Here is a 12,844-nt window from a genome sequence, read left to right as displayed (position 1 = left end):
ATTTCATCTTCTTTTAGTTGGCTCAAGTGTACGATCGATCGCAAATGTGATCGCAATGTGCTCGCTGAAGATAATTTAGGTAACTTTCACGATTTTATACAATGTAACCGACTGCCGACATTTCAACTGGGAACGCGGGAACTAGAACTATAATACAAAATAGAAATATCATACGCCGGCAATCGTGGCCACTTAATTGATAATTGTAACTGCAGCAATATTCAAAATAAATATTATATAATATGTATATATATTTGAACAGACGGAACCTCGGACAAATGCCCGTTAATTACAATTCCAAAAATTTAAACTGCAAAATTAGAATGTCCAAAACTTTCGAATTCTCGAAAAGTCAAAAGGCGAAAGGAATGGCATAAATCGAAAGAGGAAACTTCGAGGATCGCGATTATAAAAGCTCCAGCTTAATTTTACATTGGTGAATTAAAAACAAAGAATCTGGATGTACGGATAGCTCAAGGAGAAGAGAACGCAATCTTTCCTTGTCTTCCTTTCCCTTTCCTGCGTTCGTCCAGACATGAAAATGAGACGTTCGTGCGAGGATGTGCGCGGCACGACGTGACGCCGCGACGTTGAATTTCAGCCGTTTGAGAAATACGCGTGGGATATATTGCTTGACGACGAATTCGCTGCATACGGGTCAAGGAGGAGCGTCGCGCTTTTTTGTGCTTCAACCGCACCGTAAAGCATGGCAATCTTGTCATCGACATTGTCACGAACGTGCCAAGGCTCGCAGTGCCAATTAATCGTCGCAATTCGTTTCTGAAATGTTTAAAGTCGATTATAGTTGTACCGAAAATAAATAAAGGTTTCATTAATTCATCTTTTTTCAATTCCGTTCAAAAATATAATCGCGATTAAACTTCCACAAAATTATAACTAACGATAGATCATATTTATACTCTCATATTATACTTTTATACACTAATTTATGTTTTCATCTTTAAGAATTGTATAAAATTTTGCTCAAGATACGCGATTACTGCAACATTGCACCTTTCATATTTTTTATCGTACGTATGCTCAACGATAACCAAATGCAAAGTGAAAGATATCAAAAAGCAAAGATAGAATGTTTCGGATTTCACACGCTTAGATTTCACGACGGCAGATATTTATAGTGTTGCAATATAAGTCCAAAATAAATTTTCAAACGCTATGACATTTTCACGTTGAGACGTCGTCGATGTCTTATCGGCGGACGAATCAGCGTTGACAGCCGCTGACAGAAGATTTACCACTGATATAAAGGATCTTAACACCGTAGTCCAAAATATTCTCGTGGAAATAGCTCTAAATCTCTGAAGTTTCCAAAGTGAATACTGTGCGTGTATTCTATCAAATTAATTAAATAGATGCAAATTGTTCTGCTGGACGTTTGAACGCGTGTACATTTTCAGCTTCCACCGCTTTCGGCCTTTTCACGACAACCAAAACCTTCGTCGAGATAATGTATTGGCTGTTTATTCATCGTGATAAAAGAACCTGCAACTGATACATTTTAGTATAAGAATAAAACGATACAAGAAGTAGTTTACTTTAACGTAGATTGTCAGACTTAATTTTGCTGCACTCTGAAAATGTCATGCGACGAAAGCTTTTATCGGAAGATATCTTGATGGAAATATGTTACGTTATACATATATGCAGCGGGTGATCGGTTGACAAATAAGGAAATACGATACACATATACGACGAGCATATATAAAGACGAACTAATTGTCCCGGTACCTCAATTACCCGAAGGTATCGTTTACGAAAAGAATACGGTTGTCCGATACGGTTGCATGGATAAAACATCTTATCTACCTTGAAATGGAAACCGATGTCACTAAGAATAATAACATTTACAAATTGCTCTCTCTCGAAGAGGTGAAGGAGGTGGCGAGAGCTGCGCTGAGCAGTGACACTGATCTGATAAAATATACCATTCGACCGTACTCCAACGGCAAGTTCGGATTTCTCGGCTCTCATTATCGGCTCGATATAATAGCCACGAGAAAAAAGGAAACCGTCGCTCTCTCGTTCTTTCTCAAGACCGTACCTTACGAGGTACCCGATCAAGCTGACTATGTGATAAAAAAGGGTGTCTTTAAACAAGAGACAATGTTTTATAGCGTCATAATGCCGTTGCTCCGTAAGGGATACCATGGGGAACCATGGGCGCCGATGTGCTACAAAGTGAAGAGCGATTCGATAGTCTTTGAGGATTTAAGCAGCAAGGGCTACTCCATGCGGGACAAACTATTTGACAAGACACTCGTACGTGCGGGTTTAAGCGCTCTCGCGCGACTACACGCCGCCTCTCTGCTGGCCGAAACTCGTCTCGGCACGTCTTTGAATCAGCTGTATCCCGACGCTTTCGTGGAGAGAGCTTTCGTTCACGAGGGAATGACGCGGGAGTGGTTCGAAGCAGGCATCGACGTCGCCGCGATCGTAGCCGAGCGTTTGGGACACGACCCCGACCTGATACGATCGACCTGTGAGCAGGTGTACCACGCTATGAAGCCGTCGCGCACAAAGGCGAACGTAGTTAGTCACGGGGATCTCTGGGGCAACAATCTTCTCTTCAATAATGACGCGTCGCCTAAATGCTTGCTGGTGGATTTCCAACTATTGAGGTACTCTCCTTTGGCGCACGACGTAGCACAGTTTTTGTATCTGTGCACGGACCGGAGCTTCCGAGAGACGTCGGAAAGCACGATGTTGCGTCATTATTACGATACGTTGCGCGAGACTCTGAACATTCACGGAACTCATACGCAAACACCCCCATGGTCAGAGCTGATAGAAGGTATGGAGGAACAACGTCTAGGCGCCGTTATCACCGCGATAATCTACTTTCCTACGGTTTTAATGGACGAGAATATTGGTGCGCGGGTTATGAACAACCCGGCGTCTTACGCCGACTATTATTTTCGGGATAGGAAAGAGTTTGTCCTCTCAAACATGGAGAGAGACCCGGTTTACAAAAGAAGGATCAGCGAAGCTGTCATCGAACTCGCCGAGCTCGCCTCGCGATTGGACCAATTACCAAAACCGTCTTAAAAAGTTAGATATATATTTCATATAGTCGATTCACACATGTAATCAAATCTCTTATTAATGTTTCGTCAACACACTTTGTGTACCTTTTATATATTTCACGGGAATATGTATTCGTTGAATTGATGATTTTATCAATATTACTGATCTTACCGTCGCAGTTCCGTACGGTAATTTTTACGGCAATACGAATCAAAGAATATTGTCTTGATCAGGAAGTATAGTGGATAGGAAAGACCAATCGTAATCGGTAAGTTGTACGTTTGCATCTTCATCCATATCCTCTTTCTCATTCGTCGGTGTGACCGAGGGTTTCGTCGGCAGTAATACTTCGTTTTCACTTAGATCTGAAGCATTATCCTGAGCGTCGTCATCGCTGTCTCTGAAAATTACGAAAAAATCAATACACGATGTTTATTCACGTAAAACGAAGCGTTAAAGTATGACAACTTTAACGTATGTAACTTGCACAAGTTAATTTTGCATACTTGAAGTTTTCAGCATTTTTGGAATGATTTTTTAAGGGTTGTTGTCCTGCCAGAGACGAAATAAATGACGAGCACAGCAGTCTCATCGGTGGCAATGTATGAGCGGACACGCTAAGTAACTGAAAAACAAGAATGATGATTAATGTTAAGCTACTACAAGCGAATGCACTCTGCTGAATTGTCGGTTAAATAATGTAATGTACGGATATAGACATTAATGGAACGCGTCAATTTCAACGCGACAGGTTCAAAGTATGTTTGCCATGCGTATATACTCGTGATAATCGGTCGGTCAGACGACTGGCTAATTAGTTTTAAAGCTGACACACAGCACACCTCCAAGTGATATTTGTGCAATTCCTGCAATCTTCTACTTCAGATCTAGGTTGATTCGTCTGTTGCAACCCACACGAATATTCTTCGCAACGTGTACACTTTAGCGACAAACGCGCATCTATATGTATTATAGTATAAAACTTAAAAAATGCATTTTAATTTCGTCGATGAATATCTACGCTTTTTGAATCGTAAGTTTATAATTGTTATTAAATGCAACGGCTTCCTTTCCAAATAAATGACTACTTTAAAGACAAGATTCTGCAAAATTATATAGTACTAGATTTAAGGACGTTCTCCGGTCCTTATACTAGAGAAAATCGATTTTCTTTAGATTTTCTTGAAACTGTGAATATACGTTAATTTAGATGTGCTTTATGCGTGGTATAAATTTCAGTACCTCTTCCGGTATAAAAAATCAAGATACTGAGCCTCAAAGTTTCAATTTTTACCAAAAAAAATTTTTTAATTTAATTTTTTTTAGTTTTGGCATTTTTTCCTTATAGAACTCGACGAGAGGAGCAACTTTGGTCCTCTTGGCAACCTCGTATCTCTTACCGTTTGGCCTGGAAAACCTTTTCATTAGTAAAAGTTGAAACTTTGAGGCTCAGTATCTTTATTTTTTATACCGGAAGAGGTACTGAAATTTATACCACGCATAAAGCACACCTAAATTAACGTATATTCACAGTTTCAAGAAAATCTAAAGAAAATCGATTTTCTCTAGTATAAGGACCGGAGAACGTCCTTAATACCACTTTTATAAAAGGAAAACGTCTCTTATTTCATTTCTTTCAAGTGGCAACAATTACATTGTTGACAATATATGTATATGACGCATTTAGGCCATGTTTGTACTATTTCCGCACTTCTCATTTTTAGGATGACGCGATTGTCGATTACCAAGCGTAAAGTCTGACGTTTGTAACGTAACGCAGTTATTAATAATACTTAGTAAAGTACTTGCGCATAACAGTACGTTAAACGTGGAAAAGAAGATATCCTGGTCTATTTTGGTCGTAAAAAAGCTATTTTTAGTGTAGGAGGAAACCTTACGTATCTAGCCTTACGATCCATTTAGTGAGAATATTTCAATGGGCTATATAAATAGTAAACGTCTCAGAAGTGTAAATATTAAAATATTATCTCAATGGATACTAAGAATATGAATAGAATAAAGAAATAAATATCGTAAGATATAGCGGCGAACAAAATATCAGCAAACTTTAATTCTTTTAAAGAAATTTAAAGGCATCATGTGATTATGTAAAATACCATTACAAAATGTTGATAGAGGTATATCAATGAGATAGATTGATCTAAACTTTGCCCTCTGTATCGGTGTGGCATTTTATTAGCAGGTATCAATGACAACAATCGAGACAGTCGGCGAAGAAGATAAGACTTTGTTCCTGCTGGCCTGGTTTTACTTTTCCGAGCAATCCCAGACAATTCTGTGACAACGTCGTTCGCTATTTTCGCATCGCGCAGGTTGTCCTATTGTAATGGATGCGGTGAAATATTTTGAAAATTAAGCGAGATACAAGCTTATGCTTAGATATCATGATGATTGTGAAATAAATGACATTTTGTGACAAAGATTAATTTTTGTTCAGATGGAGTCATCCCGACACTGTTTCAATATTATATCTCACTCCTTTTAGTGACATATTTTTTGCTCGATATGATACCCATGTATTGAGAGCAATGCTATTTTTTTTTTCTTAATAATCTACAGCCTATCGCTGTAAATTATTAGAAAAAATTTTTAACTGACTTGACTAAATCATTGAAGATATTCAGATCTTTATTTTTGGGTATAAAGGGTATAAATAAGAAATTAAATATTAACTATCAAAATGTACTATAAAAACACGTTAATCGTTAAAAAAAACTTTCTCATTTCGTTTAATTTTATTACGAAATATTCCAAGCAAAATGAAGGCTTTAATTAAGATAAAACATCCTACATTATGGTAACATTGTAACAAGTTCAATGATCCCTTACTCAAGGTCAATCGTATTCAAGAACATTTGAAATCAAAATGGTACACTTTGTATGTTTTTACCGTGGATAAATAGTAGCAGACGAAGCTACTTTTAACACATTCGTTTCTGATAGCAGCAGAACATGTTACGTCTCGCGTAACTACTTTCGATAAATTCCTCGACGAGATATCTCTCGACTTTATTTTCGGCACGGTGGATTAATTATTCGATACGAATACGATGTATGTTACATTTGCCCTTATCTGCTTTTTCCAATACAACTCCACCTCACTCTGTTCAATTTGTCAGGCCAACTTGCCGCCCACACGAAGAAAAGACAAGTTGACTGATAAAGCCAAATAAACTAAAATATATATATCTACATATGAAGGCATATGAATAGATGCTATAGCTTGCAGTACGACGATTATGACGTGAGAGGCATAGGATTTCCAGCGAAGTTTGCCTGTTGTCCAACCGTCCTAAAGGGACAACTAGAACGCCGTGAGAGGGTGGGAGTCTCTATATTAAATCATGGCGAGACTTCTGCTGAAAGCCAGTCGTTCGCGGAGCGTTGGTACACACATGAAGAATCTGCTCTGTGTCTGTCGGCTGTCATAAAAAGGACTACTCAATATTTTTCCACGTACCATCTTCGTCAAGTTGCATCGTGTCGATTCGTCAACACCCCATTATAATCGAATTGATAAAGACTGGGTAAAACCACTTGACATAGCTCTCTGTGGGAAATTTTAATAGAAACATTTGGATTAATTCGCATTTTTTGGTGAAGAAACTATTCGGGAAGAACTCGAAGAGCGATCTAATCATTGATCGAGAAGACGGAATAGACTGAAAAGAACTGAGAAAAAGATTCGGAAAAAATCCAGAGTCAAAACATTCTTGGGCATCTTTTGGGCTGGAAAAAGAACCGGTATCGAGAATGAAGCTGACTGCATTAAAGTTGGTTTCGTGCCTGGTTACAACGCTACTACTCGCAGTGATCGCCTTTGGATATCCCGCCAGTAACAGCGAAGCAGTAAGTGTTTTTGTATGCGATATCTCGTCATAAACGGAGCCGATACCATTATTGAGAATAATGTAGTTGGAAATTATGCAATTTACCGATTTTGGATCGCCGGGATTTTGTTAGTGCGAAACACGCGAGTGACGCACAAGCGTAGAGTTCCCTTTTCTCGCTGAGCGTCAATTATAAGAAATGCGACTCATATTTTTCTCCATTGTAAGCACGTGGGATGTCGAAAGTGGACGTTGGTCATTGAACGTTCCTCGTTAAACCAATCTTTATTTGTCCGAGAGTGCGATGATGTGTCCAATCACATTGAGTCGTAGGTGGTGCGTGATCTTGTAAACAGGAAGACTTTTCGTCAAGATCTCAATGACTTTTAACCTTCTTAGTAGTTATTTGACCTGATTTCGATTAATGCGACTGGTCATTATGTTGAATAATCTTTTTTTTTTCCTTTTCGCACTTTTACTAATCTCTTATGCTAGTAATTTTTCTGTTTCTTATTTAATAAACCTAATAATTCTGTTTAAGCTATACAATTTGCAGGCGATCGAGAACATGAGGCAAATTCCGCAATGGCATTGTCTTCGTTATAGAAAATTCGATTTTGTTCGTCGCTGTCGGAATTATCGCTTAGGAAGAAGACACTGACAAATGGACATTCAATATGATCTACGATTGGCAACTTATGGCAATACGATACCTTATGGCAAATTTCGTCGTCCGATCGTGCAGAACACACCATTTCAAGTCGTTAAACTAAAGAAGTTTAAGTTTATTTAAATTTAATTTATAAATTAGTTTAAATTAAAGTATGTAGATATCTGGAAAAGCACTTGCATTGGAAAGCAAAAATAATTTAGAATGTTGTTCTATTGAAGAAATCTGCATAAATGCGATTGACAATCATGATAAGAGAAATATTATATTCTATATTATTTTATTTTCATTGATAAATCTTAATCTCTTTATCTAGATACAAAGTTTCCAACATAAAAAATTATATTCTCGTATTGACTCTAAATTTTATAAATTCAGAGTCAGAAATTCAGAAATATTCGAAACAGAATATTGAAACAATTTTTTACATTATTTCTTATAGAATAAAATAATTTATTTGTTTTTTTTTTATATTCATTTTTTACATTTACTTTAGATTAGTAAACCCTTATTTATTTTGCAAATTGTCTCCGTTTGTTTACTTAATGTAAATTTGATCTCAAATATATTAAAAGTTTCTTATGTTATTCAACAAGAAATAATACTTTTTTGTTAATAGCATTGGCATATCAATCTTATTTCTAATAGGGAATATTCCTAATAGATAATGTGTAAGGAATTTATCAAGAATCCCAAAAGTCGCAAATATTTCAAATGGATCAAATCATAACAAAAGATTCTAGATTATAATACTATTTTAAATTAATTTTGATTATAATGTGTGTTTATTTCTAAAAGAAAATTTACTCTAACTCAGAAAATTTGTAAATAAAGTGTGCAACTTGAAGGAACCTTTGCATAAAATTTTGATAAAATGTTGAAACTCAAAATTCTACATACTTCTTGTACCATTCCTTTCGCTGGTATACCAAGATGTTCATGAACTTGCGCGACAGTCTGCTCTTTGCTCGAAGAGGTTTGAGCCGCTATAAAATTGGAGAAGGCAGTCAATGGCATGGTTCCTTTGTCCGAAATAATCTCTAAAGAAACACTCGCTTCAGATTCTGGTTCCAATGTAAGCAATTCCTAAACAGAATACAGTAATAGACAATAAAATATAAATATATTTATATCCCAATTTAACATTCAAACATTACACAATTAGATTGATAAATTTAGCTGCATAATCCAAGACATACCTGATTCGAATCCAAAAAGAATAGTTGCGACTTTCGTTGCCAATGACCAAAGGAAGGATCACGTTTTTCCTGTAGATGAGGTACAAAAGTAGCTGCCAATACAGAACTGGTACTTTCAATAAGGCATGTTTTCTTATAAACGGGTGTTGCACTTTGTGGCGTAAACACGTATACTAAAAGCAAGTAAATAATCTTTATATATAAAACATAATAAAATAAGATAAAAAAGAAAAATATAGATATATAATATATATGATATAAATGTTACGTGAGATTGTTATGTGACTTAAAAAAATAGCATATTACAATATATTAAAGTTTCCAATGATTATTCCTTTGGTAGTAAAATAAATAGTATATAATGAAAAAGTATTTACACACTGTACAACATACATGAATTGTCAGATGTAAATGCTGCTATGTACGTAGATTTTAGGTCACACGTGAGACTCACGACGTTCAGGGATACGCTCCACGTTATAGCAAGAGTTAAAATATTCCAAACTGTTATGTGCTGTTGAGACACAACTACAACAAGGTGACAGGCCTCGTGTTTGCCGAATTCTATTCGTCTATTGTAAAACATTTTACAATTATGCATTTATAAACGATGACTCTATGTTTAGCTGAGAATATACTCATTAATAATTTTACAATATATTTAATTTTCTTAACTTACGTTATTGGATGGTTATATTGAGAATGTGTAAGACTGGATTTTAACTCGCAAGTTTCAGGCATCCATAAAGTTAAGGTAGAATTAAAACCAACAGCTAATAACGAACCGTCTACTGAAAAACCCGCATCTGTAGCGGCTAAATTGCGATAGTCTCCCACTCCATAACAATACCAATGTTTTGTCTCCTTGTCTATAACAAATATAATTATATCAAATAGTGATATACATGTATATTTCACTAAATTTTAATATGAAGCTATTTTATTACACAAAATAGAGAGATATATATAGATATTTATACATATATATGTGTATGTACTTTCTATAGTGGAAGATTTTCCCAAATTCCATAATTTAAATTTATTATCTTTCCCAGTGGTGACTGCTAACCATTCTCCATCGTCAAATGTCGTATCTGGTTGAAAATATAGTGCATTTACTCCATTCTCATGAGGTAATTCAATGGATGTATTTAATACAAATCTAAAATATTAAAAAATTATTAATATTGCAGTGTTAATCTAAACAAATATAGTAAAATTTATATATATTTACATTTGCTTTTTCAAATCGTAGACCCAGAATTTTAATCTAACTTCTATAGATGAAACTTTATCATTTCGTTCTTCAACTGTCGCCATCCATGTGCCATTATGATTCAGAGATATTTTTGTAACTTCTGTATTTACAATAATTACATCGCGTTCTTGTGTCAAAAAATTTTGAGCAGTTATATTAATCTGAAAGATTTGTCAAAGTTTTACTATTTCTTTACTTATTATAATTTTCTTTTTATATAGATTTGCTTTTAACATATGACAAATATCTTACGTTGTATAATAAGTTTTTTGTATGAGTGTTGTAAAATTGTACATGTCCAGTACGACTATTCAGAACAAGACTGCCTGTTCTCGGGTCAACGATAAGTCCTGCAGGAAATAGATCTTTGGACGATGAAGCAACACCCCATGTAAAATTTTGTATCACTGATGTCAATTTTCGTTGAGGATTTACAATAACAATACCTGTTACAATGGAAATATATGATTAGTCGTTATAAATCCGCTGTTATAAGCTGGAACTGTCGCAATAAAAAATATTTACCATTGTCTAAAGTCGATACAGCAACATATAAATTATCTGGTGCAATAGTAAGATGTTTAATAGGCGCCGGTAATCGTGGAAGGAATGACTTATGTTGAGGATTTGCTAAAGTCCATTTTACCAGTACACACTCACCACCACCTGTATACATATGGCCACCTGTAAAATAAACAAGTGTGATATATCATACTAAATTATTGATTTGTGAAAGACATCTTGTAAATGTAACAAATAAATAAAAAATTTCTAACATCTATTACCTGATTTGCTAAACACTATTTCTGTGACCGGTAATGTATGCCAGTGAAAAACAGCTGTATATGGTCTACTCTGGAACAAATTTCTCCATACCAATACACGACCCGTAGAATCTCCCGTGGCAACACATTCTTCTTCTGGATGTCCCGCTATACAAGTAGGTAATCTACCAGTTTTACCAGTCTTGTGTCTACATTTAGATCAAGTATTTTAAAAATTAGTACGTAATACTTTCGAATGTATACAAATAAATGTTATATACATAATAATCTCAAAATATCTTACATTTTATCGACTAAATTTCTAGCTGGATCTAATATGTGTAAATCTGTCTCATGTAAAAGCGCTATTAAATTCTCTCCATGATTTCCAATTACATCAATATAATACTCTTGTAATTTTGTGCTAAAAAAACAGATAATAAATTATTTTAAAAAAATGATAAACTATGCAATTATCAGACAAAATTTGGTAGAAAATGACAAAAAAATTATTTTAAAAATATTTCTTACAAGATATATATTGATTTTATGCACATTCCAGTTTCTATATCAAATAAAAGTATATATATCTTGTTCCCGCAATCAGAGAAATGGGTTATTAACGTTTGACATATTTCATTTCCTTGAGCCGTTCTATATTTTACAATATGAAACGTTTTAATTTTTGCCTTGTCCTTTGCAAGAAGTTTTAATTGCTGCAAAAATATCAGTATATAATTTATATTATTTCTTTAATACCTATAAATTTTCGATAACAAGCAAAGTTGATAAAGATTAAAGAGTTGAAAGGTAAAAAACCAAAATATGTATATAAATTGAAAATTAAAAGACAAGTACAATGTACTATATAATCCTGCATGGAAGATATTTAAAAATAGAAACGTTAACAGGCGAAACATTTCAAATCCTTACTAATTTCTTAGTGATAATGCCGCTTTGGCAATTCCAGAAATACAGTTCGCCATTCTCGGTACAACCGATGATAACGCTAGCGTTATCTGAATGCGCTATTATTCCAGCAATTCTGTAATCCAAGGGCTCGAACTCTCGCACAAAGTCTCCCGTTTGCGTGCTGTATACCCTTATAACATTCTTCCATACTATGTGCAGAGTTCTGGAAAAAAAAATCTATTGATTACATATCGAGCTACGTTTAATGTGCTGACTGAGGGCCGATATCACAGTCTCCGATTAACGTGATTTTCTGATTAAACTCACTCTGCATCTCTTTCTAACTATCTCCCTAGAAAGAGATCCAGAATGAGTTTAATCGGAAAATCACGTTAATCGGAGACTGTGATATCGGCCCTGAAACGTCAAGAAAATAAAATAGAACTTAAAATAGAGACTAAAATTAAACTGACTCTCCATCGCTGGAAAATAGTGGGCGTTGATCAATTATACTTCCGCCGCCTTTCCTCTTCACAATTATTTTTCCGCCACCTTTCGCCTTCTTCATGATTAAATCGTCCAGATCGACAAGGTTAACGCTTGTGTTCTTAAGACTAGCGTTTTCGACCAACTTTATTTGCATTTTGTCACGTTTTGCGTATCACGTAAAGCGTTTAAAACTACATATATCTATTTAAAAATTATATATACATAATTGACACTTGAATCTTATCTTCGACTTTCCACGAAGCACATGGCGCACATGGCTTGATTCTCGTTGCTTGCCGATTGCGGAGGTGCTTGGAGGTGCTGCAGGTGCATATGAGTTCATTACACCTACTCCTATTCTTTTTATGTCAACCAATGGCCGCGTTCAACAGACACAACTGTTGAGTTCGTCTTATCAACACTCTGTGTTGATTGGTTGGTTCTAAAAGTAAGAGCCAATCACGTTCGACTGCTACTGAGCGGCTTGGTCTGCTGAACGCGCCCAATCGCGTGAAAGGAGAGACAAGAAACTATCGAGATAATTCATCGAGAGTTTCGGAACGCGCAACGCGCAACGCGCAGGTTGGGGCAGAGGTTGGGGAGCGACACGTGAAGTCGTGAATGTCGTAGATTGTCGTAGAAGAAATAAATTTTCT

At 35.6% G+C, this 12,844-nt stretch overlaps 2 protein-coding genes and 1 long non-coding RNA gene across 3 annotated transcripts; 2 read left to right on the top strand and 1 right to left on the bottom strand.

Moving 5' to 3' along the window:
* The first annotated feature begins 1,770 nt into the window (after positions 1–1,770).
* On the top strand, positions 1,771–5,486 carry LOC139779977 (uncharacterized kinase-like protein D1044.1). The gene has a single exon (XM_071718522.1). The coding sequence runs from the start codon at positions 1,834–1,836 to the stop codon at positions 3,064–3,066; it is 1,233 nt and encodes a 410-aa protein (XP_071574623.1). The 5' UTR covers positions 1,771–1,833; the 3' UTR covers positions 3,067–5,486.
* Positions 3,063–12,493, bottom strand: L(2)05287 (WD repeat-containing protein l(2)05287). Its single transcript, XM_071718259.1, has 15 exons — positions 12,173–12,493; positions 11,721–11,922; positions 11,319–11,503; positions 11,092–11,211; positions 10,809–10,996; positions 10,549–10,707; positions 10,276–10,469; positions 10,000–10,184; positions 9,764–9,927; positions 9,445–9,634; positions 9,159–9,337; positions 8,766–8,938; positions 8,467–8,652; positions 3,552–3,670; positions 3,063–3,445 (listed from the first exon to the last, which is right to left on the bottom strand). Exons 1-15 carry the CDS (start codon positions 12,340–12,342, stop codon positions 3,256–3,258), a joined length of 2,604 nt encoding a protein of 867 aa, XP_071574360.1. The 5' UTR covers positions 12,343–12,493; the 3' UTR covers positions 3,063–3,255.
* On the top strand, positions 5,764–7,418 carry LOC139780050 (uncharacterized). Its single transcript, XR_011720096.1, has 2 exons — positions 5,764–6,593; positions 6,670–7,418. It is a non-coding gene; the product is annotated as an uncharacterized lncRNA (long non-coding RNA).
* Positions 12,494–12,844: the final 351 nt, after the last annotated feature.

Source organism: Temnothorax nylanderi, unplaced genomic scaffold (genome assembly GCF_030848795.1).
Source record: "Temnothorax nylanderi isolate EJ_2023f unplaced genomic scaffold, tnyl_v1.0 TNYL_tig0006_pilon, whole genome shotgun sequence".
NCBI classification, from domain to species: Eukaryota; Metazoa; Arthropoda; class Insecta; order Hymenoptera; family Formicidae; genus Temnothorax; species Temnothorax nylanderi.
Note: the sequence above shows the minus strand (reverse complement) of the source record. Positions and strands in the feature narration are given on the sequence as shown.

Bases quoted from the DNA above. Each gene is read 5' to 3' on its own strand.
- LOC139779977 (XM_071718522.1), top strand. From the start codon at position 1,834: ATGGAAACCGATGTCACTAAGAATAATAACATTTACAAATTGCTCTCT.